The 27,626-nt window shown below is 41.1% G+C and overlaps 5 protein-coding genes across 6 annotated transcripts; 3 read left to right on the plus strand and 2 right to left on the minus strand.

Moving 5' to 3' along the window:
* Positions 1-489: 489 nt before the first annotated feature.
* On the minus strand, positions 490-1,438 carry fahd1 (fumarylacetoacetate hydrolase domain containing 1). The gene has a single exon (XM_037688350.1). It carries the CDS (start codon positions 1,337-1,339, stop codon positions 677-679), a length of 663 nt encoding a protein of 220 aa, XP_037544278.1. The 5' UTR covers positions 1,340-1,438; the 3' UTR covers positions 490-676.
* A 190-nt stretch (positions 1,439-1,628) lies between these two features.
* On the plus strand, positions 1,629-5,000 carry LOC119420968 (hydroxyacylglutathione hydrolase, mitochondrial). The gene is made up of 9 exons (XM_037688351.1): positions 1,629-1,818; positions 2,143-2,327; positions 2,811-2,875; positions 3,047-3,164; positions 3,248-3,356; positions 3,491-3,594; positions 3,893-3,994; positions 4,080-4,159; positions 4,246-5,000. Exons 1-9 carry the CDS (start codon positions 1,752-1,754, stop codon positions 4,343-4,345), a joined length of 930 nt encoding a protein of 309 aa, XP_037544279.1. The 5' UTR covers positions 1,629-1,751; the 3' UTR covers positions 4,346-5,000.
* An 872-nt stretch (positions 5,001-5,872) lies between these two features.
* On the plus strand, positions 5,873-10,752 carry LOC119420969 (hydroxyacylglutathione hydrolase-like protein). Of its 2 annotated transcripts, XM_037688353.1 has the most exons (9): positions 5,873-5,970; positions 6,190-6,342; positions 7,103-7,167; positions 7,250-7,367; positions 7,442-7,550; positions 7,638-7,741; positions 7,937-8,038; positions 10,133-10,212; positions 10,381-10,752. In XM_037688353.1, exons 2-9 carry the CDS (start codon positions 6,238-6,240, stop codon positions 10,529-10,531), a joined length of 834 nt encoding a protein of 277 aa, XP_037544281.1. In that variant the 5' UTR covers positions 5,873-5,970; positions 6,190-6,237; the 3' UTR covers positions 10,532-10,752. The 2 variants fall into 2 exon arrangements, with proteins under 2 accessions (XP_037544281.1, XP_037544282.1); XM_037688354.1 differs by lacking the exon at positions 7,442-7,550 and having other exon boundaries at positions 7,250-7,395.
* Positions 10,753-11,045: 293 nt separating this feature from the next.
* Positions 11,046-18,167, minus strand: narfl (nuclear prelamin A recognition factor-like). Its single transcript, XM_037688355.1, has 11 exons — positions 18,098-18,167; positions 14,731-14,826; positions 14,505-14,648; positions 14,276-14,405; positions 14,056-14,190; positions 13,825-13,943; positions 13,614-13,743; positions 13,467-13,539; positions 13,262-13,399; positions 12,996-13,153; positions 11,046-11,547 (listed from the first exon to the last, which is right to left on the minus strand). The coding sequence occupies exons 1-11, from the start codon at positions 18,161-18,163 to the stop codon at positions 11,306-11,308; spliced, it is 1,431 nt and encodes a 476-aa protein (XP_037544283.1). The 5' UTR covers positions 18,164-18,167; the 3' UTR covers positions 11,046-11,305.
* Positions 18,168-19,701: 1,534 nt separating this feature from the next.
* On the plus strand, positions 19,702-27,371 carry e4f1 (E4F transcription factor 1). Its single transcript, XM_037688356.1, has 14 exons — positions 19,702-19,835; positions 20,094-20,215; positions 20,299-20,386; positions 21,526-21,707; positions 21,800-21,920; positions 21,996-22,148; positions 22,242-22,432; positions 22,512-22,760; positions 22,890-22,992; positions 24,068-24,285; positions 24,422-24,620; positions 24,693-24,856; positions 26,748-26,804; positions 26,905-27,371. Exons 1-14 carry the CDS (start codon positions 19,751-19,753, stop codon positions 27,268-27,270), a joined length of 2,298 nt encoding a protein of 765 aa, XP_037544284.1. The 5' UTR covers positions 19,702-19,750; the 3' UTR covers positions 27,271-27,371.
* Positions 27,372-27,626: the final 255 nt, after the last annotated feature.

Consider the following 27,626-nt stretch of genomic DNA (forward strand, 5'->3'; position numbering starts at 1 on the left):
TAACTATAGCTACAATTGTTTATTTTAGCTTTTAGGTAGTTTTGCTATTAGTAACATATTTGTCTGATTGTAGCATTTAGCTATTGTTCTACTCTTCTCTCAGTTTTTGTCTACTGTTCTGTTCAGCTTGACTTTTAACTGCCGTTTAGTTAATTTTAGCTTTATGCTACAGTTTTGCTGATTTAAAGTTTGGTGATTGTTTAAGCTGTCGGTCTAATTGCATTAACTTTTCACTACTTCCTATTTGACCTTTTTAGCTACTGTTCTGCTTGTTTTAGCTTTCTTCCATTTGGCTCAGTTTAACATGTGTGATCGCTTCGGCTTGGTTTGCCTTTAACATCTCACAGCTTCTTCAACAAACTTCAGCAGTCATTCAGCTTGCAGCATTCCCACTGACACGTTTTTGGTATGGGACCCTGAGTACACAATTTCGTTCCACCTCATGTACCACGTGATGAGAATGACAATACAGAACCTTGAACTTGGACATGTATTTTACTTGGCATGTTATTTTATTCATTCAATCATCAAAAAGATCCATTGCATGATATTTTACATTTGGATTCAGATGAGCTAAGTGCGACATGTGTCAAACCCCCAAGAAGGCGGTAAGAAGACAGCACTGCCATCTGCTGATGTCTCTCAGTGGGTCTGTCCTCGGTGGTCCTGTTTGTCCTCAGTGACCCCGTCTGTCCACTCGGAAACTCATGGTAACAACGTCCTGGATCCCAGCCTGCAGCTCGTCATGCTCCTGCACCGCAGAGACCCCCTCAGGGGTCCCCGTCAGGATCAGGTCCCCCTCCTGCAGGCTGATGAAGTCACTGATGTAGCTGATCAAGAAGGGGATGGGGAAGATCATGTGCGAGGTGCAGCCGCTCTGCCGCAGCTGCTCGTTCACCTTCAGCCACATCTGGACGTGGCCCGGGTCCGGGATGCGCTCTTTGGGGATGAAGTCGCTGACGGGGCAGGAGGTGTCGAACGCTTTGGCCAGGGTCCAGGGCAGACCTTTGGACTTGCACTCGTCCTGGATGTCCCGGGCGGTCATGTCCAGACACAGCGCGTAGCCCGCCACGTGCTCCATGGCCGTGGACTGCGGGATGGCTGTACCCCCTTTCCCGATGACCACCCCCAACTCCACCTCGTGGTGCAGGCTGCTGGTGTACGAAGGCACCAGGATGGGGGAGCCCTCCCTAACATACGCAGAGGGAGGCTTCAGGAACAACACGGGCTCTGTCGGAACCGCGTTTTTCAGCTCCTTGGCGTGTTCTGCATAGTTTCTCCCAACGCAAATAATCTTCCTCCCCCACTCCCAAAACTGAGATATATTTCGTGCTGTCATTGCGAAAAAAAATTAAAGTGTCTAAATGTAGTTCTAGCGCATTAAGCTTCCAGTTTAACTGGACTTTGACCATGAACGCCGGTGGAATTATTTACCTACTACGGCGAGTCAGAGAGGACATAAATCCTCCAGTCAAAAATGCTCATTTCTCGCAGTTTTTCCCAAATGTATTTACTTAAAAATATTTCACAGTAAATTACCCATTTTCTATAACTATATATATATTTATGGCGTTCCTGTCACTGTTTATGCAACAATAATTATAATATTCCACTTTTTAAATAACTCGTCATCCTCTGGACTTGATTGGTAAGGTCTGGGTGAATGTTGAAAAGGGGGCGGTGGCGGAACCGAACCCGAACCGAACTTTTCTGGTTCGCACAAACTGATAAGGCTGTCGTGAGTCACTGTAATGGTATTAAAGTCACTTGTAGGAAGAGCCTGGACTCTTAGAGGAGCTGCTTCAGCGTTAAAACGAGGTACGTCAGCTCTGTTTTGTCTTAGCATGCTAACAGGTAGCACGTTAGCTTACCTCATATTCGTGTTATCCTCGAGGGGAGGACTATTAAAGTGACTCTGCTGATTCCGTAGCTTTAATATCTCCGTGTGGATGTTGTTTAAATCGTTAAATAAAGGCACTAACTTGAAATGAATGACGTTGTTTACTTTCAGTGTCGTCCAGCGAGTTTCCTGGTGTCTGTGACGTCATACCAGCAAACAGTGGAGAAGGCTAACTGAGAATCTGATCTTCCACCCAGATTTTTTTGTTAAATATTGTCTTGTTTCCCTTTATAATACCAAAGCACCTGTCGAAGCCAAGGGCCAGGCAGTCGCTCTCCTTCACGGCGCAGTGAGGAAGTCTCATCTGGTCCAACAAACCAACATGAGGGTCGAACTTCTCCCAGCTCTCAGTGACAACTACATGTACCTGCTGATCGATGAAGACTCCAAAGAAGCAGCTATTGTTGACCCAGTGGAGCCGATAAAGGTCTGTATTTATTCTATTAAGCACAGAGGTGGTCCATATTTCCACCTGTCGTTAAGATGCTGCTTATAAGGGATTGAAAGTATTATTTATAAAAATGTATTTAATAGGAAGCAGCTGTGAGGGGATTAGCAGCCTCACCTCTCAGCCTTTTGGTTTTAAATCTGTGCTTGTTTTCTGTGTGGAGTCTGCATGTGTTCCACCCGCCTGCGTTGATTTTGCTCCTACGGTTCCTAAAATGTGCATGTTAGTACTAACCCTCTAAAGCTCCTTTAACGTTATGACACCAACTGTTCCTTAGCAGGAAAGACATTGGCCGCCTTACGTAAAAAGCACCAAAATCAGTTGGCAGATCATGAATGAAAGTTGCAACAAATAACTTGCATGATTAACAACCTAAATAACAACCAGGTTGCAGTTGCCAACCATCTTTGCTCCGCTAAGTTTAAACACAACCTTAGTTAGACTCGTTTGTGCTTTCAACAGGTTGTGGAAGCCGTCAGAAAACATGGCGTTAAACTCACAACAGTTCTGACCACCCATCACCACTGGTATGCTACATGATTATTTTTTTTTTTTAAACAATTAAACAAATCTATTCCAGCTACCAAACATGCACAACTCACAGCATTAACTGCGAAACATCCAGTTAAAGAACGATTAACCCCTCCCTGCATTTCTTTGCTGAATTTAGAAATAACAGCTGAAGCTTTCTGCTGCAGGGATCACGCCGGCGGAAACGAGAAGATGGTGAAGCTAATGCCGGGACTGAAGGTCTATGGAGGAGACGACAGGGTGGATGCCATCACAAAGAAAGTTTCTCACTCCAACACTTTGAAAGTGAGATTACCACACAGACTTCACCACGATATAAACCTACGGAGACGTCGTGTAAAAATGTGATACGCTTTTGGTTTTTAAAGCTCGGCTCGCTGAACGTGAAGTGCCTGTTCACGCCTTGCCACACGACCGGTCACATCTGTTACTATGTGACGAAAGAAAGCAGCTCGGAGCCACCTGCTGTTTTCACAGGTATGTTGGATAGCATGTCTCCGCGCACAAAGTGCACACAGCATACTGTGCAGTTTGTTGCACAGATCAGATGTCTGAACACTGCTAAATATGACCCTTTTTAATAATTATACCGTCATGTTTTGCATTTTCAGGTGATACTCTTTTTGTGGCTGGTTGTGGGAAATTCTTTGAGGGCACAGCGGAGCAGATGTATAAAGCCTTGATAGAAATTTTGGGACGTCTTCCTCCTGAAACTGTAAATATCAGTGCTCCTTTGCTCTAATTTGATATTTAAAAAAAGTTTTTTTTGAAAACATTAAAGAGAAAGTTTGGATTTTTCGATGCGGTGTTCTGTGAAGTCATCAGGCGTCCCATCTTTTTACCTGCAGCAGAAGTCGCTTAGAGGCTGTGCAGACCTGTTGTTAATAATCACCTCTGGTTGAAGGCATTCACACCAGGCTGGTTAATGTGCATCTCGGAACGCTTTTGTGTCAGGAAGTCGTTTCCCTGCAGAGTGGTCTTATTGTAACAGCTGTGTTATGATTCTGTTCAAGCGTGTTTACTGCGGTCACGAGTACACCGTCAGCAATCTGAAATTTGCACGCCACGTCGAACCAGACAACGAGGTCATTCAGAAGAAGCTGGCTTGGGCAAAGGTATGTGACTAACATGTCATGGCTGCAGTAACATGATCTAAACATATAAATGTAACCTCTTTCCATCTGCTTTATTTTCCTGTAGGAGAAGTGCAGCGACGGAGAGCCAACCATCCCATCCACTTTGGCAGATGAATTCACATACAATCCATTTATGAGAGTAAAGTATGTACATCCTGGTCTGAACACTGGAGGCTTATAGTTTATTTAAAGTTAGTGACTCACTTGTATTCTTTTTATGTCTAATCCAGGGAGAAGTCAGTCCAAGACCACGTGAAGCAGACGGTACCAATTGAAACTATGAGAAGTCTTCGAAAAGAAAAAGATGGTTTCCGAGTTCCTAAGGATTGAAGTCCCAACACGTTCATGTTCATTTTAACGGCTCACAGCGCTGCAGATCCATCATTGTATACTAAAGAACAACTTATCCTCTCGGCCATTTTAAATGGATCCACTACATTCACTTTTACTGGAAGTACACACTTTTAAGTTTAGTCGTATTAAAGCTCAAAACGCTTTGTTTTGATTTGTTTGGATCATGTTGATGCGAAAGTTTTAATGAATCTTTGGCCATGAGTTAGATGCTTAAAGGAAAGAAAAAAATAATATGTAAATGTTTAAGAGTCTTATTTAGTGCGATGTAGTTTAATATATTGATGCGCCAGCAGTTTCATTTGGTGTCCACAAGGCAAGGAGCCACATAAGGAACAAACTGGTCAATGTGTAAAATTTCTGTGAATAGATTTGATATAAGTAGTAATTTCTTACTCTAAGTCTATATCCATGTCCTGTTCCGACTGTGAATGTCTCATCACATCATTATTTACTTCCATTTGTGCTTAAAAACTATTTGAGTAAAATACAACACCACTACGTTTTAAAAATAAAAGTTTTTTGACCACAACAATAAACATTACTTTTAGCAGACATTGAACCTCTTGTGCTTTTAAAACTATTATAAAATTCTGCACAATCTCTGGAAAAAGCAATAAAACACATCTGTTGTAAGAAAGTTTTCATTTTTGAATGTGCTTTCATATGTTAAATCGTTTTTGTATTTCATTTTGTATACATTGTGTGTGTGGAGCTCATAACTACTTTATATAGAGGTTTGATACACTGGTCATGTGAGCTAAAGCAACAAGCTGCAGCTGAAGTCTTCTAAAATTTAAAACGGTGTTAATTTAAAATAACTTTTTACATTTGCAAATCAATGTTCAGTTCCACATGTTGGACAAAGCAGTCATCGCTTCTGAATAAATCAGGAATTAAGTAGAGAAATGTATTTCCTACAAGATTGTACTCTGAACGCTGAGTGAATATTTAGCTAAAGCTAGAACACCAAGAAAGAAAGGAACAGAACACTAGCTAAAGCCAAAAAGTGGCAAAATACTAGCTAAATATACCAAAAAGTAGCTACAAGATGAAGTAAAATGGCAGAGGCTAAAAGTAGTGAAATGGATTAAAGTAGGAAAAGGAAAAAGTGGGAGCTACAAATGAAAGTTTAGTTAAATGACAATAATGGATTTCTAGCGTGTAGCTTAATGCAGCAAAAGAAGCATTAGAAGACAAAAATATACTGAAATTGGTTTGAAAGAGTAATGTTTTTAAAAGAATTTAAGACATCCTAATGCCAAAAAAAAAGTATAAAAGTTACCAAAATGAAAAGTGATGGCAGCCATCTCCTCAATGAACAGATCGTTTCGACATAATGACCTACTACAATGACAAAGTATGCAGACATATTTAAATAAAAATATAACCTCAATATAAAATCAGCTTTCACACAAAAAGGTTCAGAGATGTTCAATGATTCTGGCTCGATTAAAATGTCTGCGCTGACGAGACGCTCGACTCTTTGATGTAGCGATTACTTCCTGTTCTGAATTGCATCGTTAATGGATCTTGGATAACTTTGAGAAGGAAATCACAGCTGGGCAACAATAAAGCACCAGCTCCGGCACAGTTCCCGTCAGGTACAGTTCGTTTCTTTGTAAACGATGTATTTGTTTAGGTTTATTCACGTCAGAGCTGCAGAAACAAAGTGTTCAACTTAAATCTATGGTGGCTGTAATGTCAAAAATAAATATATTATTGTGTTTTTCCAAGCTTAATACAAATGATTTACACAGGTCAAGGGATTTATTTGCTGCTTCGAGAGACAGATATGTTGAACAGTGTCTATTAATGCACAGAATTCGTGAAGCGTCGCGTACTGCTGTGCGCATGCGTGAGCAGGTGTCATGAAGGTAAAGGTGATCTCCATCCTGGAAGACAACTACATGTACCTGGTGATAGAAGAGAGGGGCAAACAGGCTGTAGCTGTGGATCCAGCTGTTCCTCACCGGGTCAGAGAAGCTCATTTGCACCGAAAGATGAAAATACTTACACTTTGATTGATTTTACATCAGTCACAATTCACAATAAGGCAATAAAGCTAAGAATTAGAAGTATTATGTTAGAAAAACAAACACAAATGAGGTAAAATTAAGAAGAATATGACACAATAAAGTGAAAATACTCTAGAAATTGTTTTCCTAATTAATAAGATCCTTGCACAGTCTTAAAAAAAAAATGAAAGTATGAAATTTTTGTCTTGGACTGATTAGAAGTGCACAAAAATTAATTAGAAAATGAAAACTAAATTGTTAATTCATTAAAATCTAATAAAATAAATATATAATTAAATTGCTCTATTGACCAAAGTGTTTGTCACAGTTATTTTATATATAAAAGATGAGCAGCATCACCATAATGGGAACTTTTGGTTCCCACACTTCATCAAGATTTTAGTTCAAGTTTTTAACCATATTTATCTTTTAGTAACTGACTGGGAACCCACAGGTGTGTGCTCAAATATTAGTTTCAGCCTTCTTTTGCTCAAGTGGCATGTGCAGTTTTCTCTTTGGGGTGATTTTTGTTATTGTGTATTGAGCAAATTCACTGTAAATATACTAAGAAATCAAAAGAAAAGGGACCCAAACATTGAACGAGAAATCTGAAAACTTACATATAGAACGTCAAAATGAAAAGCTTGTTACACCCTGAACTGATCATTCATTCTATGAAACTAAAAGCCTGTTGACGATCTGTTTGTTTTCTCACCAGCTGTTAGAGATAGTGAGAAGAGAAGGCTTGTCTCTTGTTGCTGTCCTCACAACGCACCATCACTGGTAAGATCGATGTTGACAAAAACCGATGTCTGCCTGTGAAAACCAGGCGCGTCCCTCTCTGCTCAGCTTCTGTCTGCTACAGGGACCACGCTCGCGGGAACGAGCCTCTGCGGAAGGAACTTCCTGCCCTGAAGGTGTACGGCGGAGATGATCGGATCGAGGGGCTGACAGATAAAGTCACACACAATCAGAAACTGAAAGTAACCCTCAGATTAAGACACTTTAATGGTAATTTCACACGTCTGTCATGATTAAAGTTTGTCTTTTTGTCTAGTTCGGCTCCATCAATGTGCGCTGTCTGTGCACTCCCTGCCACACCTCAGGAGACGTGTGCTTCTACGTTTGGGAGGATGAGTGCACCGACGATCCCGCTGTGTTCACAGGTGTGTGAGCGTAGATCAGATTTCAGCGTCTCACTTTCAAAGGTCCTGATCAGTAAATAAACTCTCATCCTTTGCTTTGGTTGCCAGGAGATACAATGTTCATCGGTGGATGCGGGCGTTTTTTTGAAGGTTCTGCGAATCAGATGCACCACAACCTCACCCAGGTGCTCGGTACCCTTCCCCCGGAGACGGTTAGTGGGCTGAAGGAAACACCTCACGGGGTTAACAGCTGTCATCATGACCTCACCAATTAAATCAATAAAAACAATAATTTACAGTATAATAGAGGAATTATCTCCCCTCCCCACTTCATAATTTAAAAAATTTTAAGCCCCGAGGACTAACGCTGACTTAAAGATAGTTGAAACGAGCTTGTCTGTTTGTAGAAGGTGTTCTGTGGACACGAGTGCACCATCAAGAACATGAAGTTCGCTGTGCTGGTGGAACCAGAGAACATCAAGGCTAAAGAGATGCTGAGCTGGGCCAGGGTGAGCCCGACACAAACAATGCCCCTAATCCTAATCCCAATATTTTCATATATTCGTCTCCTAACACTGAATTGCTTCTGCCAGCTTGACTGCTCCCACTAATGACAGAAATCCTTAAAGAAAAGTCAAATAAATGCATTTAGGAGATTTAAAGTCCACACAGCATTAGGTTTTGATGACCCAAATCTTGAGAATATTAACATCAGTAAATCAGAATTAAGGTTTTCGCTGTTTTTAACGCAAAATAGACATTTTAAAATGCACTTTGATGACCCTCGGAGCGTTCGGCTTACGTTAAACTGAAGCTGCGCTGTCGTATATGGAGCAATAACGTCATGAAAAGTCTTAATATGTTGCAGTTTCACCATGAAGATGACCACCAGAGCGTGGGTCTATGGAGCTGGAGTTGATTTAGTTTTTTTAAATAAGGTTTTATAAAAGGCAAAAAAAAAGATGTTTTAGCAGAAGGGGTGTGTAGATATGACACTTTACAGTTTTGAGTAAGGATGTGTGGATTACAGAACAAAAAAGGTTGAATCATGTCATCTGGACTTCGTTTTTTTGTTAAAAAGAAACGTTTCGCCCCTCATCCAAGAGGCTTCGTCAGTCTGAGGCCTAGCCATCTGGTATTACCCAGAAGCCACCCTGACTCTTGTGTTTCAAGCCTGCCTCAGATACCCCTGAAGTCTGGCCTTTTCACTAATGGTTTCAAAAACACAAAGTTTGTTTTCTCAGTCATCCAGGTATATAACAACAAAAAAGGTTGAATCATACCATACCATACCATACCATACCAATTTATTTATATAGCACTTAAAACAGCAACAAGGCCAACCAAAGTGCTGTACAAAAGAAACAAACATGCACAGCAGACAGGAAAACATAAAATAGAAATACAGATACAAATAGCAGCAGGAGCTAACTAAAATGGCCAACAGAGTAGAGAACAGACCGGACCAAAACAAACCACACCGTGTTAAAGGCAAGCGAATAGAAGTGGGTCTTCAAGCAAGACTTAAAGACTGAGAGTGTGGGAGCCTGCCGGACACTCAGTGGCAACTCATTCCACAGTCGTGGACCTGCAACAGAGAAAGCCCTGTCACCTCTGAGCTTACGACGGGTTTCTGGGACTGAGAGAAGCATCTGGTCAGCTGACCTCAGAGAGCGCGGTGGGACATATGGCTGCAGAAGATCAGTGAGATAGGATGGGGCGGAACTGTTCAGTGATTTAAAAACATACATGAGAGTTTTGAAATGGATCCGAAGGTGAATGGGTAGCCAGTGCAGGGAGGCCAAAACTGGCGTGATGTGCTCTCTATAGCCTGTACCAGTTAAAAATCGGGCTGCAGCATTTTGGACCAGTTGTAGACGAGCAATGGAGGACTGACTGATTCCAAACAGAAGTGAATTGCAGTAATCAAGCCTAGATGTTATGAAGGCGTGGATCACTGTCTCGAGGTTCTTTTTGTTGAGTATAGGCTTCAGCTTAGACAGCCGTCTCAGCTGAAAAAAACAGGATTTGACCATCATGTTTACGTGACTGTTGAGTTTTAAGGACGGGTCCATTATCACCCCCAGATTAGTCACCTTTTGTTTCTCTAGCGGGGCTAGAGAGAATAGGTCAATGTCATAGTTCATGAGTGAGCCACTGGGATGGAACAGCATGACTTCAGACTTCTTCTCATTGAGAAAACAAACTTTGTGTTTTTGAAACCATTAGTGAAAAGGCCAGACCTCAGGGGTATCTGAGGCAGGCTTGAAACACAAGAGTCAGGGTGGCTTCTGGGTAATACCAGATGGCTAGGCCTCAGACTGACGAAGCCTCTTGGATGAGGGGCGAAACGTTTCTTTTTAACAAAAAAACGAAGTCCAGATGACATGATTCAACCTTTTTTGTTGTTATATACCTGGATGACTGAGAAAACAAACTTTGTGGATTACAGAACGTTTCAAGAACAGATTTAAGCTTGTCATAAATAAAATGATTTTTTTTTTCTGTTTTTGCATTCCTATGATCAATTCAGTACATTTTAATAGATGTTGCTCCATTTATTGCTCAGGACATTTAATTCTGACACTTTCTTGTCTCTTCAGGCCAGAGATGACGACGACAAACCCACTGTGCCGTCCACGCTGAAGGACGAGTTCGATTATAACCCGTATCTTCGCCTCTCGTGAGTTTTAACCTTTAAAACTGTAGCTGTCGGGCTTTGTTCAAAACTTTGAAATTATTTGGTAATTTCAAGGATTTATTTAAGGTAAACAATACTTGTTTAAAGTTGTTGAGCTTTAATTTCCACATGGGATGTTTTCATTTTTTACAACCCAACTGTACACTGCAGGGAGGAAGCAGTGCAAAAGTTCACAAAGAAGGAGGACCCTGTAGAGGTGCTGGAGGTCCTGCGGAAGGAGATGGATAAATTCAAGAAGCCCAAGGAGAGACTTCCTCCTCACGCCATGTTGGCCTTGGAGTGGGGGCTTCTCAGACCCTGAAGTCGTTTCTAAGCTCTGAAGATCGTTTGATTTCAAGCCGTCGAGGATAATAAATCAATGCTTGGCAAGAATCGCAACACAAGACTGACCATGAGAGGCTTGATGAGACCAGACGAGCTGCTTCCATTTGTATCCAGGAAAAGGGCGGGGCTGTTTGTTTACTGATCTAAAAAAGAAACAAACACGAGGTCTGTCTGTCTCCCCATCTAGAAACCCACTGTGCACCTTTAGTCACCACCAGCTGTGCATCATTCTGCATCAGTTTAAAAAGGGTTCTATGAAAAGTATATGACCGGTCAATATCTTACCTGTTGTACCTGTGTGTTTAGTTTATTATGAACTGTCAGAGTGAATCAGTCTGAATGTGAAGTGCTGCTTCTTAACCCAAAGTTTACTCCTAAACTGTAGAAGAGCCCCTAACTACACAATAAACGTCACTCTGACTCGAAACTGAAGATTTTTCTGTTTTAAACAAATTATAACACACAAATATAATTAAAGTTTAATTTCATATAGTATTTCTATACAGTTATTAAAAAATTATATGCATTAGGTCAGCTAACAAAGTTACTTGTCAGAGAAAAGTGAATTATTTAGTAATTATAAAGACAATGAGGAGTTCAAAACACATATGAACATAATTTATGAGCCAAAAGGATTCGGATTTCCATTTGATCACACAAACAGGAAAAAAGTGATTTAACATTAAATACGTCCACACTTTGAGACAGATGTCCACGATTATCGGGCGTCTCTGCAGAACAAAGACGCCAATCACCACTTCATGGTGAGCCCGTTAGTCATTTTCTCCACAGCGTGGTACTGCGTGTGCAGCAGCTCTTTGGCTCGCTCCTGACCCAAACCGTCCAACCAGCTCTGGTACAACTCGGACACACGAGGGTCGTTTTCTGGCAGCTGAGGACGCTCCGCCTTGTAGAGCTCCTCAACTTTCAGAAGAAGCTCTTTTTGGTTCTGAGCAGCTGGAGGCTTCACCTGCCCACCTCCATTTAAACAGCCTGCGGGATAAAGAAGAGTTAGAGCTTTCATTTAGGCTCTAAAATGAACAATTCACAAACACATCAATCCCAAACACAGCTCCTGTGTCTGTTGAGAGAGGAATGTTTGGCTGCACCTCTGAAGCTCCTGGAAATCAAGCTGCAGGGGCTCAAACTTCTTTTGGAAATGCGTCTTATTTTGAAAGACTGTTGTTCGCACTAAAACCAAACAGTACAATGGTGATTTACAGGGAGTGATGCTATGCTACGCAGGGCTAAGCACCACCCGGTGATGTCACCACCCTCACAATGCTCCACCCACCATATCTACCACAAACAGCCTCTGAGTCACGGTGTCAGTTTACAGCCATCAGAAACCAGAATGGGAAAATAACATGAAAACCCATTTTCACACTCAGAAACATTGCACACATAATTCCTACCCAGCATGCTTTGCAACACTCACACCGTCTCTGGGATGTGGCTCACATTTCACACATCTTTACTTTAATACAGATTTATTACTGAGAGTATTGATGACGATGCACAGCAACTTTGTAGTTAGTTTATAAAAGTAGTTAACCACAAAGAGGATCTCTAAAGTGAGTTATAGTTATTATAGTAAATGACACAAGGGAGATGTCCGACACACATTGAATGCATCACTCTACTTCAGCACAGCAGAGTTCTGCTCTGTCTCTTTGGTTCCTACGGACCAGATTCTGGAAGCTCACCTCTGAACAGGACACGGACGCTCTACTTGTGATTTGTGTTTTGAGTTGTGTTCACTTACGTTGTCACATCACAGTCTTACAGCAATAAATGATAAAAGTTAGCACTTTAGTGTTTAGCTTCTGGTAATTTATTTATTTTTAATCTGTTAAGCGGTTTAGCGTTAGCAAAGCTAATGTTTAGTTAGCGACTTAGTGGTTAGCGAAGCTAACTGTTTGATTAGCTGTGCCCACCACTGCATCTGATACAAGTCTCTGCTGTACTTGATGGAGGGGCTTTTACTTTGCCGTTTGTTTTGTTCGGACACACCGAGTCTTAACAGACAGTTTGCTTTGTTCACTTGTTAGTTTTTAGAGCGAGGTAACTGTAACTTCTGATTTTCTCTCCACGTTTGTTATTTTTGCTGTTAATAAAGTCTGCCAAGCATCTTAACCTTTGATCCTGACCCCTGAGCAGACTTTTGTGTCCATGGTAGGTTTTCTTCATGTCTAAGGTTTTCTTTAGTCATGGGGACATAGAACAAGCAATGTTAAGATGAGGATATAGATATTCTCCCAAGAAGGGGACTCATAAAAGCAGCCTTCATTCTTTTGGGATGTTGAACCTGATTAATTGACCATTTTGTTTTAAATTCTAATGCTCTGGTAAGCCTGCAGATATTATTGACCCCCTTTACATGACAAGCTTCAGGTTCTGAACTCATCACAGCTCTGCAAAGCTGCATTTTTTAACTGTACCTGATGGACAGGCCATAACTTCCACAAAGTGATAAGGCGACTTCCCCCTCTTGAGTTTCTGCACGAGGTTCTGAATGTTGCGGAAGCCATACGTCGAGGCAAAACACAGGAGGACCTCACCGTCTTTCTCCAGTCTCACCTCCTGGAAGTCTTTGTTCCTGGGCCAACAAGTAGGAAAAAAAACAATCAAGTCCTTTGATAAATTCAGTCATGATAGATCCAGTAGGCCTAATGACCATGTATGAGACTCATGTAGACGTGCTCACCTGAGCGTTTTGTAGGTGAGCTCTTTCAACTCCTCTCCAAACAGCTGCTTGGCAGCAAAGGTGAACACATGATGGAGGTAGCCCCCGGAGCCACTTCCAGCATGGCTCAGGAACTCATCCCCACACACGCTGCTGAACCTACGGAAACCATCTTGTTTTAGGTGAACAGATGTTGAATAAAGAAGGGAAAATGCACAGAACATACAGAGTATCCAGGGCCGCGGGCTTCACATCAGCAAGAGACACGTGTTCCTCCTCCAGCATTTTCTGAACCTCTCCTGCCGCAGGAAGGAAAATAAATACGAGCAAAGATTCATGCGCACAACAAGTATTAGTAGAGCAGCTTCTGCACCTGAAGTGATGACGCAATCCACCTCGCGGGTCTCGGCTTCGCTCATGTAGAAGTCGGAACGCGAAGCTTCGAGTTTTTTGTCAAAGCAAGGCATCACAGCCACATGGTAGATTTGTTGTGGACTTAGACCCTAAAAACACACCCAACATCCACCTTAGCTTATTTTTAATGATAAACACGCATCTATTTATGTGGAACCCAAATCCAACACCTGTTGTTCTGCAAAATAGCCTTTAACCAGAGAACCCATGATCTGCTGCGGGGAGCGAGTGGTGCTGATGTACGGAATAATATGGTCCCCGTGGGTCTTCTCAGCATAGCAGATCCATCCTGAACAACACACACACAGAAGATTTAGGACAAGAAGGAAGAGAAATGAAAATTACATTTACATACAGTATTTCACGTTGTGCTTGGGGGGGGTCTTTTTTTGGCTGGATACCTGGACAGGCAGATGTCAGCATGGGCAGAGCTTTGCTGTCCCGTTCCCGTCGACGGAAACGCTCCACAAACTCTTTCTGACTCTCCAGCAGACTGAAGGTCCGACTGAAGCTGGTGTCAAACACATGATGAACACCTGCAGAAACATTTCCAGCAACAATCTTCAAAAAGCTGAGTCTGAATGAAAGCTGCACAATTTATAAAAACAGAAAAACACATACCCAGGCCTTTGAGGAATGTGGTGAGCCTCCTGCCAGCCTCACTGCTGCTCAGGTTATAATGAGCTGCCAGAGAGGCTCTGGACTGTGGTGATACTGCCACAACTACAGTCTTCTTTTCTCTCTCGTTGACCTGTACAGGAGTCCCAATCAATGCATTTTGGAATAGATTCACAGCTCAGATTACAAAGGCTGCAAAAGAATAAAAAAAAAACCCCAGAAATGTAACCACCTTGTTGTTACGCAGCACTTTTAAAAGCTCCTCGTGACTCTGCTGCGTGATGAGGACGCTCTCAGCCGAGGTGATGCAGCCGCTGCAAGCCAAGCAGTCATTCAGTGTTATCTTTGCCCTCTCCAGCCTCTGTTTTCCACCATCCTTCAAATGCAGAGTGGAAAAACTTTAGATTGAGGCAACTCTAAGAATTCACAAACAGATTTTTTTTTTAATCCAAGCCCACCTGGTTGACTTGTACATAGCTGCCATCATCTTCTATCTGTATTTTGGCCACAGATTTACCTTGTTTCTTCTCTACTTTGACTGGTTTTACACATTCCTGAAACACAAACAGACCTAATTGTCTAAGCAAACAAAATACTGGTGACATTCATCATTATTTTTATGGATGAGATCTGATCCAGAAGCATTGGAAAAATCTGAGTAAGTGCCAAAAGAAGACAGAGAATAAGCAACATATACTAAAATATACTATACACCATGTTTCACTGTAGGTAAGGGATTCATTTTTTCCACACTTAAATATATATCGCATTATTAAACACAGTCATAAGCAGATCATCAAAGAAAATGTGTTTGGTTTATTAGGATATTGAAGCAAAAATGATTTTAAGTTCAAGTTCAAGGTTCTTTATTGTCATTTACATAACGTGGTACATGAGGTGGAACGAAATTATGTACTGAAGGTCCCAGTTACACCCAAAAAATTGTTACTTAAAATAAAATAAAAATACGTGCAGTTCTCTCCAAAGAATCATGGCTTCTCATGTGTAAAGCCCTGGTTCATTAAATGTCCTTATTAGCATAAGGAACTGACTGAAACAGCAATAGAAACTACTTAAAATGTCTTGTGTGGTGCTCTTTTTCAACAATGTATCTGCTGCTGGTCAAGGCACTGTTATGACTGTAAAAAGTAATATTTTATTTTTTTATCCTTTATTTATACAGACAGTCTCATCGAGTCATGAGAACTCATTTTCAAGAGAGATCCGTTTGGGAGCAGATGGTGGGGGTTAAGGGCCTTGCTCAAGGGCCCAGAGTGGGGCAAATGAGGGTGTAGACAGGTGTGGGTGTTTCACCTTTTCCATCCACATTTTGATGTGCTCATTCTGGGGAGTTGAACCTGCGACTTTCCGATCACAGGCCCATATTCTCTAACCTCCGAGCCACCACCCCCTAAATAAGGATGCTAAGTTATTTGGTGACTCACTTGGACTCACAAGATATCCTGCATCTAAAAAAGTTAAATCTGGTCCTCTGGACATTCAAAAAAAAACAAAACAAAAAAAGTAGAAACGTTTCGTCTTTCATCCGAAAGACTTCCTCAGTCTGAAGTGCTGTATTTCAATTTCATTTGTAGGGGGTTGAGTGATACTAACAACAACAGCATTATAAGAGGGGGACAGTTGAACCTGGAGGCCTCCACCCCTGTTTAATGATGGACGGTTTCTTTTCACAAAGATGGTCTCCTTTACTCCTCTCTCAAACCATCGTTCCTCTCTGTCCAGGATGTGAACATCTTCATCCCTGAAAGAGTGACCGCTGGCCTGGAGATGAGTGCAGACCGCAGAATCCTGGCCTGATGATGTTGATCTTCTGTGCTGGTCCATCCTTTTAGCCAGTGGCTGTTTAGTTTCCCCGATGTAAGACTGATCACAGCCCTCCTGACACTGAACAGCATACACAACATTACTCTGTTTGTGCCGGGGGACTGGATCTTTGGGATGAACCAGTCTTTGCCGTAATGTATTTTGGGGTTTAAAAGCCACTGGGAAGTTATGTTTAGAAAATAAACGTCTCAGTTTCTCTGATACCCCCTCAACATACGGAATGACCACTGGTCTGGGTCTGGGTTCCTCCTTTTCACCTGTTGGCTGACTGGAGTCCTGTTTGGGTTTCTTCTCTGCTTTCAGGAAGGCCCAGTTATGATATCCACATTGCTCTAGAGCCTGTCTTGTGTGGGATTTCTCCTTCTGCCTGGCTCCTGAGTTAGTGGTGACGCTGTCTGCTCTGTGGTACAGAGTCCTAATGACTCCTAACTTGTGCTCCAAAGGGTGATGGGAGTCAAACTGCAAATACTGGTCTGTGTGGGTGGGTTTGTGGTACACCTCAGTTTGCAAATGTCCTCTATCAGAGACTGAGACCTCACAGTCCAAGAAAGCCAACCTGCCATTTTTACATCTTCTCGTGTGAAAGAAGGAACCCAGACCCAGACCAGTGGTCATTCCATATGTTGCGGGCATATGAGAGAAACTGAGACATTTATTTTCTAAACATAACATCCCAGTGGCTTTTAAACCCCAAAATACATTATGGCAAAGACTGGTTCATCCCAAAGATCCAGCCCCCCAGCACAAACAGAGTAATGTTGTGTATGCTGTTCAGTGTCAGGAGGGCTGTAATCAGTCTTACATCGGGGAAACTAAACAGCCACTGGCCAAAAGGATGGACCAGCACAGAAGATCAACATCATCAGGCCAGGACTCTGTGGTCTACACTCATCTCCAGGCCAGCGGTCACTCTTTCAGGGATGTTCACATCCTGGATAGAGAGGAACGATGGTTTGAGAGAGGAGTAAAGGAGGCCATCTTTATGAAAATAAATCGTCCATCATTAAACAGGGGTGGAGGCCTCCGGGTTCAACTGTCCCCCTCTTACAATGCTGTGATTGCTAGTATCACTCAGCCCTCTGTGAGTAGTAAACAGCCATCAGGGTGCTAATGATCCACTGTTAGGCTGATGGTCCTTCTTGACCATGTGAGCAGCTGGTTTTGGTTGTCAGCAGCAAACTGGTTGATCCACTACGAGAAGGTGCTATTTAAGAGACTGAGCTGAATACAGCACCTCAGACTGAGGAAGTTTTTCGGATGAAAGACGAAACGTTTCTACAATTTTTTTGTTTGTTTTGTTTTTGTGAATGTCCAGAGGACCAGATTTAACTATTTTAGATTTATCTACCTGGATTATTGAGCATGCATCAGAAGATATCTTGTAATTTTATTTTATTTTTACATCATGTGTGATTTTCCCAAACAGCTGTCATCTGCTTTAATGTGGTAAAATCGATTTACATTGGTTAATTTAGGTCACGTGAGATCACTTTACATCATGTTTGAAACTTGTTCCAAGTGTGTATCTTATTTTAACTGACATTTATTGTCCTTTTTTATTTATTTAAACATTTTTAACTAAACTTAATTGGTTTAATATAAATTTACGTTTTAAAACTCTTTTTTTGTTATTAAATTTCACTCGAACGTGACTACAACGTAATTACGTCACTCGCTGTTATCATGAGAAAGCGTGCTTATAAAAAGAGGCACTTTACAAAGTGGTGTGACCGACCAACATACAAACATCGATTAATATCGAGCTCCAGTCAAAATGAATCGATATATATTTAATTTATGTAAAGTTTCTCACATATAAGCAGCTAGAAGCTAAGGACAACGTCAAGTGTGCTAACTAACTCAACACGGTTTTCCCTTCGTGTCCTAAATGTGTCTGGCAGGATAACTCTTGTTTTGTACGTCTTTCTTTTCCCTAAATAAATTATATACAAATATTTTCCCGTAGCTTCAATGACTGACCTGAGAAGGAGTGATAAAATCATCGAGATCTGTTAGCTGTAGGACACCACTGAAATGAGAAGCCATATTTACTGCCGTCAAGTTGTTGTTTATTCTTCTGTCGTAAAGGTTAAGGCAGACCATTGGGACATATAATGAAATTACACGTCTTTTTTTTTAAACGTTTAATTTTTGTCCAAATGGCATTCAAACCTTTTGAAGTTAAAAAAGTTAAAGAGATCAAATATTTTCCTGACCATTTCATGTTTAACACCTAGACTGGAAGTGTATTGAAAAATGTACATATCAATTATCCTGATGCATGCTCAATAATCCAGGTAGAAAAATCTAAAAATGTTAAGTCTGGTCGTCTGGACATTCAAAAAACAAAACAACAACAACAAAGAAAGAAACGTTTCGTCTTTCATCCGAAAGACTTCTTCAGTCTGAGGTGCTGTTCAGCTCAGTCTTATAAATAGCACCTTCTCAGAGTGGAACATAGTGGTACATATTCATTCTTCCTCGACAAATAAAAATTAATGTATCCAGCATGACTTTCTTTTTATGCATAATAAACCTGTCCTATTTTTTGTTTGTCCTTGGACAGAATTTTTTTTTCATTCAACCTTTATTTAGACTGGTAAATCCCATTGAGCCTCGAGGACTCATTTTCAAGAGAGACCTGATTTCAACAAAGAATGATGACAACAATAAACAGTTATAAAAAGTCATACTCCAGTTTTTTTTTTTTTAAACAAATATGATGGCTAAAAAAAAAAAAGTTAAAAAACTAACAAACAGCTAGATTCTAAGGTGAATGTAGAAAACTAAAAACAGGAACATGTCTGCATTGGTCCCTGCCAGGAGTCCAACAGATTCTTAAAGCCACTTTGAGAGGTCAAGGTCGAGAGCTTCAAATCTTTTTGTAAGATATTCCAGGAAACAGGATCAGAGTAGGAGAAGGCCCTTTTGCCTAGTTCAGTCTGCACTGAGGGGACACTGCAGGTAATAATGTCCTGAGAGCGCACGCTGTAGCTGCACTCACGCAGAGACATGTAGGAGGAGATTCATTCATTCATGCAACCTTTATTTAGACAGGTAAGGCAGCAGACTAAGAAGTGATTTAAAGATGAAAATGTACCAGTGAGAGAGTCTGCGTGAAGTTAATGATGACCAGTTAACCAGTGAATACAGGGTGCAGTGGTGGGTACGATAATCACAGCCAGTTATGAATCTAAGTGCACCATGATAGACAGCATCCAACATCTGCAGGGTTCTTCTAGGAGCGACAAGGTACATTTGTATCTTTGTACATAAATGAAATGTTCCTTTTGGTCATCGAATTTAGAGATTAATTGAGAATTGAATTTTTGACATCTGCTTTGCAGATCCTGTCTATTATATGATAAACCCACTTGCCACCAATTTCAGTTAAACGAGCAGACTTTATTTTCTTATTTTTTTTTAAAGAAAAATAAGAATAAAAATTAAAAAATACTTCCGTATGTCTATTATTTTCCCGTTGAATTCTTAATCTAAAATATATAAAAGTATTGAATTTGGTCAAACTGTGCCTGCGCCCTCTTGTTGTTATGACTACGGGGTCGTAAATCCGCCATGTTTTCCCTCCCTTCCCGCTGCAGCGTTGCGACAGAGACGGAGAATTCAAACGACATGAAAGTGGAAAATAATCTTACGGCAGAGACAGAGAAGAACGGCAGCGAGACCATCACTATCCAGACTACACTTGGGGATGAAGGTTAGTCCTCTGACGGAACCAAACAAGTCCAAACTCTTTCTCCGCCATCGTGTTTGGGCCGAGCTAACTTCCTCCGTGGTGAAATGTTGCTAGCAGCTAACTAACAAAAGCGACATTAGCTGATTTGTTGCCTCAGCGTGTCTGTCTTTAATCCAGGGTGCACGTAGTTGGTAATTGGAGAAGTCTGCACAGTTGCATGTGGCTCAAACTAATGTGTAACGGTGAAATGTCTGTGTTTGATTTTTTTAAATTTTTTAGATGATGTGCACAAATGTGGACGCTGCCAGTCTGAGTTCTCCACCCTCGAGGCGTTCATCCAGCACAAACTGCAGCACAGCTGCAAACGGCTGGAGGCACAACATGCTGGACAGGAGGCCAACGTAGGTGTTAGCTGCGTGACTTTATATCAGTATATATAGAAGGAGCACAATACAGTACATAGATGTTTGAATTTTTTCCCCAGATCTTTGCAGCTAATAGTTCTTCCTCAGAGGTGAAATCAGCTGAAGGTGCATCCCCTGTTAAACCAGAGAGAACCACAGATACAGACGGTGGGTCAACAATCCTGATAATATAGTTCTTTTTCTCATTTTTCTTCTCGTCCACACAATTCACTGTGGAAAAATAACAACTTGTTTTGTTTTTCCCTTCTTACATTCTAAGATGATTTATATACTAATGCAAAGAAATTGTTTCGAATCACAAGCACCAACATTAATTTGGCACACACATTAATTAAAAGCATCAACATTTTTTGCTGAAGAAGCTGGAACTGAGTTGGTATAGCTAAATGGAACAAAACACTAGCTAAAAGCTATGAGTAGCAATGCCAAAACACTAGCTAAATGTAGCGAGATGCTATACAAAAGCTAAAGTTAGCAAAAATAACGAGAAGCTAAAATAGCAGCAAAATTCTAGCTGAAAGTAGCGATAAGTTTAATAAAAGCTGTGTAGGAGAACAATAGCTCAAAGTAGCAAGAGGTTAGCTAAAAGTATTAGCTATCTGAAAGCTAAAGGTGGAAGAATGATAGCTAGAAGCTATAAGTAGCTTAAGAAGGTAAAAACAAAGTATACAAAGAGAACTGTGTTTTTGAAAAAAAAATTGAAAAGATCTCGGTGTCTTTCTATGGAGGAATAAAAAGTTAAGTATTTAGAAAACAATTCAGAAGTCAGCACCATTCTCATGAACGAGGGGAACGTTTTATGAGAATGGCTAAAATAACATGCAGTAAAAGTGAAATTGCAAAAAAAGTTAAGAATAAGAAAAAATCAGTTTGAATTTTGAATCAACATTTAAAAAAGTAAAAGTTTAAAACCAATTTCACAAAAAATGCGACAACAAAATGATCCTAGAGGTTTTTGAAGGGCAGAGTTTCTGTGCATTGAGTAAGGTGGAAAATATTTTATACATGTTTTTCTATTCATTTATCATTTATTCAGTCTTATTCCAAAAAATAACAAGTTGGTGTTCTTCAGAGTTGGGATTCTTGGATTTTTAATTATTCACTCAACTGTTTTCTTGTGACTATTAAAAAAAAAAAAATTATTCCCAAAACAGTAATCCATTCTTTTTGCACATTCATTTATTGATTTATTGGTTAATCATTTATTTCTAGTCTGCTTTTCTTGACTTACTGTCAGATACGTGCTTCATCTTAGACGGTTTTCTCTTTCGTCTGTCTCAACCCAGATGAAAGCGGTGCTCAGCTGGGTCGGGGTCACAGGAAAAAAGTCGCCTCGGTCAAAGTTGCTGAAAAGTCCGATCAATGTGTAGGATTTACATCTGACGGGGCTGACGGTGACAGGATGACTTACACAGTCAACGAAGTGGGACGCTTCATTTGCTCCCTGTGTGAAAAGACGTTTAAAACTGTGAGCAGATACTTTTTATTTTGGGCGTTCAGTAAGAGGCTGTGAGCGAGTCAGCTGTAACGGTTTCTATTTTCACCTGTATTTCTCCACAGACGAACATCTTGAGAACTCACATAAAAACTCACAGTGACCAGAAGAACTTCTCATGTGAACTTTGTTCGTCCTCATTTCGCACCAAAGGCTCCCTGATACGCCACAACCGCCGTCACACTGGTACAGTAAGCAGTCATCATGCAGCACTGTTAAATTTGACTCTGATCAAAATTAAGCACTTTTTTCTTCTTGCAGATGAGCGGCCGTATCGATGTTCCCTATGTGGACAGTCCTTCAGGGAATCTGGAGCTCTCACCAGACATCTAAAATCTCTGACTCCCTGCACGGAGAAGATTCGTTTTGTCCAGTACAAAGAAATATTGGTCAGCAAGGATGGAATGCAAAAAGGTTAATTATATATAAGTCAATGTTTACATTCCTTCTCAATCAAAGCTGGATTTGTTGTAGCAATTTAAATTCAAGCCTGTGCTAATTATTCAGGCGTCAAAGCTGATCGAGCCACAACCCAACAGGAGGTGGTAGTTGTGAAGCAGCAGCCTGAGGAGGAGGAGGAGAAGGAGATGGTGGAGACACAGACTGCTGTCATTAGCGTGGTCAACACTGATTCCCAAGAGGTCCTGCGTCAGGTTCACTTTACGGTGGAGGTGGATGGAACCACACAGGAGCAACAGGTGAGGCTGTGCGCTCTGAGTTCTGCATTTTCACTTCTGTCCCAAGTCTTGTTTTAAGTTGCTGCTTCGGTCTGATCAGGTGGTCGTGGAGGAGTCTCAGGCAGAAGCTCTCGCCGCCGCTGCTGCTGCTGGTGACAACCTCATCTGCCAGGCCATTATCAACTCTGGCATTGCCCTGGGGACGGAGGAGACGGTGGTGGAGGAGGAGGAGGAGGCAGCGGCCTCACAGACGACCGAGCAGATTAATAAAGTTGTTTCTGACCAGCCCGAAGCTGAGCAGAATGTCTTTGAGATCCAAGTTAGAGAAGAGTTGGCGAAGATTGAGGAGGTACACGAATAACAGCTGGTGCTGATGTTCATGCACTTTCTGTAATCCAGATAATTTAGTCAAAATGTAAATTTGGATGAGTTCTCTGTCTTGAAACATAAAACTTTTTTCTTTCATTTTTTTGGTCAGGAAGCGGGCGATGATCGGGCGACAAAGTTGTACACCTGTCCGTACTGTAACCGATCATTTAAAGGCTTGAGTTATTTCCGTTTTCACGTCAAAGGTCATTTAGGTAAGTCCAAACTGTGAACCGAAGAAACGCCTGCCACTCTTCTACACCCGCCTTACGTATCCATCCTAGTTTACTGCACTCACTGACTTCTTGACTTCACTGACTTAATGACAAATGGAAAGCAGCTAATCAATCTAGAAAACAAGTACTGTATTTTTTTGAGCTATAAGTCACTCTTTTTTTCATAGTTTGGTCATTCCTGTGACGTATAGTCCGAAGCGACTTGTATACGTTTTTTTTTCTCTCTGTTCATGACGTAGTTTTTTAATGACATGTTAAATGTTCATTTGTACTGATATGAACCAAAGAGTAAACATGACCATTTGCAGCTGCGAGAGGGCTCTCTAGACTTTTGAAAACTATATGATGTTCATCTTCTGCGACCCTATCCCCCCCCCCCCCCCCCCAACACACACACACACACACAAAAATCTTCCTCCGGAGTTAACAGAGTTGTTCAGAAGCGACACCGAGGACGGTAACTTGATTGTCAGACTCTTTGGTTTATGTTAATTAAGCCTGTTCAGTATCCCAGGTATGTTCTGTGTGCATGTGCCGTAAGCAAACATATAACTGTCGAGAATGTAAGTCCACGGGGGCGCAAACTGTGTGTCTCTGCTGTGGCAGACTCAACAGGAAGGGCAGGGCGGGGGGGCGTCTTTATTTCCCCATAGCTGCTGCAGCATCACTGAGACATTGAGTGAGACCGGGCAAGAGCGGCTTGTTTATTTCAAATAATAAAGCTCAACCCGAACTGAGCCTTTAGTCCGGTCCCTCGGCGACCCCTGAGCAGGCCAGGCCACCGGGAAATGTTCCGTCGCTCCTGGTGGACAATCAGCCCCTGTGTGTTATTGTTATTTCAAATTAAATGTCTGTTCTAGCACGAGACACTTCTAAATAAATGCGACTTATACTCTGAAGCGGCTTGTATATGTTTTTTTCCTCTTCATCTTTTTGACCGATGCGACCTATACTCCGGTGCAACGTATATCCCAGAAAATAGGGTACTTTGTAATTTGAGAAAGTTTTTTAAGTCTTTTAAATATATTTTGCTTATCTGTTCCTCTTTGTACAGGTCATAAGCCCTTTAAGTGCACGCTGTGTCAAAAAGAGTTTCTAACGGGTTACCTGCTGAGAAAACACATGGAAGTCCACGCCAGTGAGAGGAGGTATAAGTGTGGCGAGTGCGGCAAGCTGTATAAAACAATCGCACACGTCCGTGAACACATGAGGGCCCACTCCGATGAAAGACCGTACCACTGTAGCAGATGCAACAAAGGATACAAGACCAAGGTGATTCTGGTGATAACAAACGATAAAATAAATAAAATGTATGTTTTGCCCAAGATGTATATTTTTAAGTTGTACAAGTTTATGCTGAGACTTTTTTTTAAAAATTATTTTTAACGTGTCTCTTTATGTTGCTCAGAATGCCTTACAAGTTCACCAACGGACTCATTTTGATGAAAGACCTTATGTGTGCGAGTTCTGCTACAGAGGCTTCAGAGAGAAAGGCTCTTTGGTGCGACACATCCGCCATCACACCGGAGAGAAGCCTTTCAAGTGCTCGAAGTGCGGACGAGGCTTCGCCGAGCACGGGACTCTCAGTCGACACAGGCGATCTAAAGGTTGCTATGATGCATAGTGTCAATTAGTGCTAAATTAATTAATGTTGACCTAATCTTTTTTTTTTACATCAGGAGGCTGCTTGAAAGAAAGTTGCAGTGAACAACAAGATGCTGTAACAGAAACCCAGACCTCAGAGGACGGTCTCACCACAGCTACTGTCATCGCAGAGGATCCTCACGCTGTGTTGGTGGAGTTCTCCTCAGTGGTGGCAGACACACAGGAGTATATCTTCAAGGTGACAGCATTTTCAAAGCAAGCGTTAATGAAATTAGAAATATTGCATTTTCTGGGGAAATGCAGTGTGAATGCTTATTGCACAAGAACTTGCTGAAAAACAGCTGACATTAACTTAAAAAAGCTGAAATCTATCTGAAATGAAAGAACAAGCATAATTTTGCAGAAAAAAGCAGAAAGAATACATATTTGCTGAATTGGGTTTAAATAAGCAGAAATTAGCACAAAAATTAGGAAATTACCGCACAAATAAATCTGAAATGAATATTGAAATAAAAATAGCCAAAAAGTAGCTGAAAAGGCAGACAAACGCTTAAACGACCAGAAGGAAGGGGAAAGAGCTGAACTGAGCTAAAAAAAAAATTGTGGAATTAGCTGAAAACGCTAAAATTAGCATAAAAACAGCTAAATAGTAGCTGAGATAGCTGAAACTGTCAGAAATAAGCTGAAATTGGAAAGAAGTTAGTCTGAAAGTAGAAAAATTATGAAAAACTCAAATTTATCTGAAAAAGGCTGAAATAACTAAAAAGAAAAAGTACTAAAAAGGTGCTGAAAAGGTAGAACAAGCTTAAATTAGTAGAAAAAGGCAGAAATAACATGTTTGCCCAGTTAGGCTAAAAAAAAAGCAGAAATGAGCATAAAAATCATTAAATTATCGGAAATTAGAAAAATAAAAGAAACTGCTGAAAAGTAGCTGTAAAAGCAGAGCAAAGCTAAAATCACCAGAAGTGGAGAGAGCAAAGAGAAAAGTTGAAGTTGGTGCAAAACATGGAAATGTGGAATTAGCCAGAAAAGCTAAATTTATCATAAAAAGAGCTGAATATTAGCTGAAATAGCAGAAATGTATGAAACTTGCATAGATAATCTGAAAGAGCATAACATTAGCAGAAAGAAGTTAGAAGAAGCACATAAATGTTGTAGTTAGAAGAAACTAATCTGAAAGGAGCACAAAACAGTTGAAAGTAGCTGCATTTTTTTTCATTTGCACAATGAAGCTAAAAGAAGTTGAACCAGAACAAAACGTGAAAGGAGCAGTAAAAGGTTGTAAACGGATCTAAAGATCTGAAAGATGTAAAATGAGCTCAATTCATTTTCTATGAGAAAAAAAAAAAACATGGCAGAAAAGGCTAAATACTTCAAAAAGCTAAAGTTGCACCAATACTATAAGTCATGTCAGGATCGTCATGAAAGAGCTGAACGTTTTGATACATGATCTGTTGAAATAGCTTGAGCAATGTGAGACGAAAAACATACGGGAAAAACTTTGATCACAAAAGTGTGAACGCTTCATAAACCTTCACACAAATATAATTTAAATGTTGCCTTCAGGTGGGTTTAATGATTATTCGTTGCAATTTATTGGCCAGTGCCACACGAGTGTGGTATTTAGAGTTAAACAAATTTAAATCAAGTGTATGAACCCCAAATATCTGACAGACTAAATATGTGTGTGTTTGTCTTACACAGTGAAAGCCCGATTCTGGAGACAGTGATAAAAAAACAAACACTTGAAGCTTTCTGGTTAAATCGGGGCAGCTGTGGTTTGAGTGAAGAACTTGATGTCAAATTATGACACTTTTGTCTGAGTGTATTAAAGAAGATACAAGTATGTTAAGAATATTTAAACTGGCATTACTATATCAGTAAAATTATTAAAATAAACCTTATTTTTATAATTTTACTGATAAAAATTAATAAGTAAATGCAAATTCTTCCATAAACTGAAAATTTTGTAATCAGTCTGAAAAATTCCTGGCAGGGGGAATCTTAAATATTTATTGCTTTTTAAAAAAAATCTTCACAGCATTTTAAGTTGTTTTTTTAAGAATCTGTCCAGTCACATGGATTTCCATGAAAAACTTCACCTGCTTTGCTGTTCTTGTATCTTCCAGACTCAAACGGAGGAGGAAATTCAAGAAGTTACACTCATTCAAGATGGACAGAATGAGGTCAGCATGCTCACACGTGGAGCACATAATCTATGACGATAGCGTGTACAGTTTGCTGAACGTATCGTGACATCCAACGTATCAAATCTCTTCCTCCAAGGTGGGAAACCACATCATGAAGGTGGTGCAGCAAATCGTCAGCCAGTCGCACGGCACGAGCAGCCACCAAATCATCGTGCGAAACGTGGCGGCGGACGAGGAGGGCGCGTCCATCACAGACTGCGGCGACACCATCACCATCGCTACGCCGGAGAACCTGACGGAGCAGGTGGCCATGACACTCGCCACCGCCATCGGCGACGGCACGCTGCTGGCCACGGCAGGTACCGTGGAGGAGGCAGAGGGAACTGTTACCATGGTTACCACAGAGGACGCAGTGGAACAGGGGATACAGATGGTGCAGCAGCAAGAGGAATATGTCATCACGTCTCCAGAGGAGGTGGAGATTCAGACTCTAGTTTTATGATCAAAGAGGAAGCTAACACTGAACTGAGTTTGTTTATGAACTTCACGTGTGAAAAGATTAATTATGAAACAAAAGCCAAAGTGTTTCTAAGATTGCTGGACGCAGACGTAAAAATAAATATACGTGAATTGTTTACATAAGAGAATGGGTTCCACCTTGCGTTTGTTTTGTATTCATTTTATCATGGTGGCTGACCTTTGGGGGCTGAGATGGGGCAGCTGGCTCGGGACCCGAAAGTCCCAGACTCGATCCCCAGCTACTCCCACATGTCGTGGTGTCTCTGAGCAAGACGCTCAATCCCTAATTTCTCCCCGGACGCCCACATAGCTGCACACTGCTCCACCTGGGTGCATCCC

The sequence above is a fragment of the Nematolebias whitei genome, chromosome 15 (assembly GCF_014905685.2).
Source record: "Nematolebias whitei isolate Nwh7 chromosome 15, NemWhi1, whole genome shotgun sequence".
Lineage (NCBI taxonomy): Eukaryota > Metazoa > Chordata > Actinopteri > Cyprinodontiformes > Rivulidae > Nematolebias > Nematolebias whitei.

Coding starts and splice junctions, on each gene's coding strand:
- LOC119420969 (XM_037688353.1), top strand. CDS start 6,238: ATGAAGGTAAAGGTGATCTCCATCCTGGAAGACAACTACATGTACCTG. Junction 8,039..10,132: donor AGATGCTGAGCTGGGCCAGG/GTGAGCCCGACA, acceptor TTGTCTCTTCAG/GCCAGAGATGACGACGACAA. Junction 10,213..10,380: donor AACCCGTATCTTCGCCTCTC/GTGAGTTTTAAC, acceptor TGTACACTGCAG/GGAGGAAGCAGTGCAAAAGT.
- e4f1 (XM_037688356.1), top strand. CDS start 19,751: ATGAAAGTGGAAAATAATCTTACGGCAGAGACAGAGAAGAACGGCAGC. Junction 20,216..20,298: donor ATGCTGGACAGGAGGCCAAC/GTAGGTGTTAGC, acceptor TTTTTTCCCCAG/ATCTTTGCAGCTAATAGTTC. Junction 21,921..21,995: donor CCACAACCGCCGTCACACTG/GTACAGTAAGCA, acceptor TTCTTCTTGCAG/ATGAGCGGCCGTATCGATGT.
- LOC119420968 (XM_037688351.1), top strand. CDS start 1,752: ATGGTATTAAAGTCACTTGTAGGAAGAGCCTGGACTCTTAGAGGAGCT. Junction 1,819..2,142: donor TGCTTCAGCGTTAAAACGAG/GTACGTCAGCTC, acceptor ATAATACCAAAG/CACCTGTCGAAGCCAAGGGC. Junction 3,995..4,079: donor AGAAGCTGGCTTGGGCAAAG/GTATGTGACTAA, acceptor ATTTTCCTGTAG/GAGAAGTGCAGCGACGGAGA.
- narfl (XM_037688355.1), bottom strand. CDS start 18,163: ATGGCTTCTCATTTCAGTGGTGTCCTACAGCTAACAGATCTCGATGAT. Junction 13,400..13,466: donor CCCGCGGCCCTGGATACTCT/GTATGTTCTGTG, acceptor TGGTTTCCGTAG/GTTCAGCAGCGTGTGTGGGG. Junction 11,548..12,995: donor AGTTATGGCCTGTCCATCAG/GTACAGTTAAAA, acceptor TTTATCCCGCAG/GCTGTTTAAATGGAGGTGGG.
- fahd1 (XM_037688350.1), bottom strand. CDS start 1,339: ATGACAGCACGAAATATATCTCAGTTTTGGGAGTGGGGGAGGAAGATT.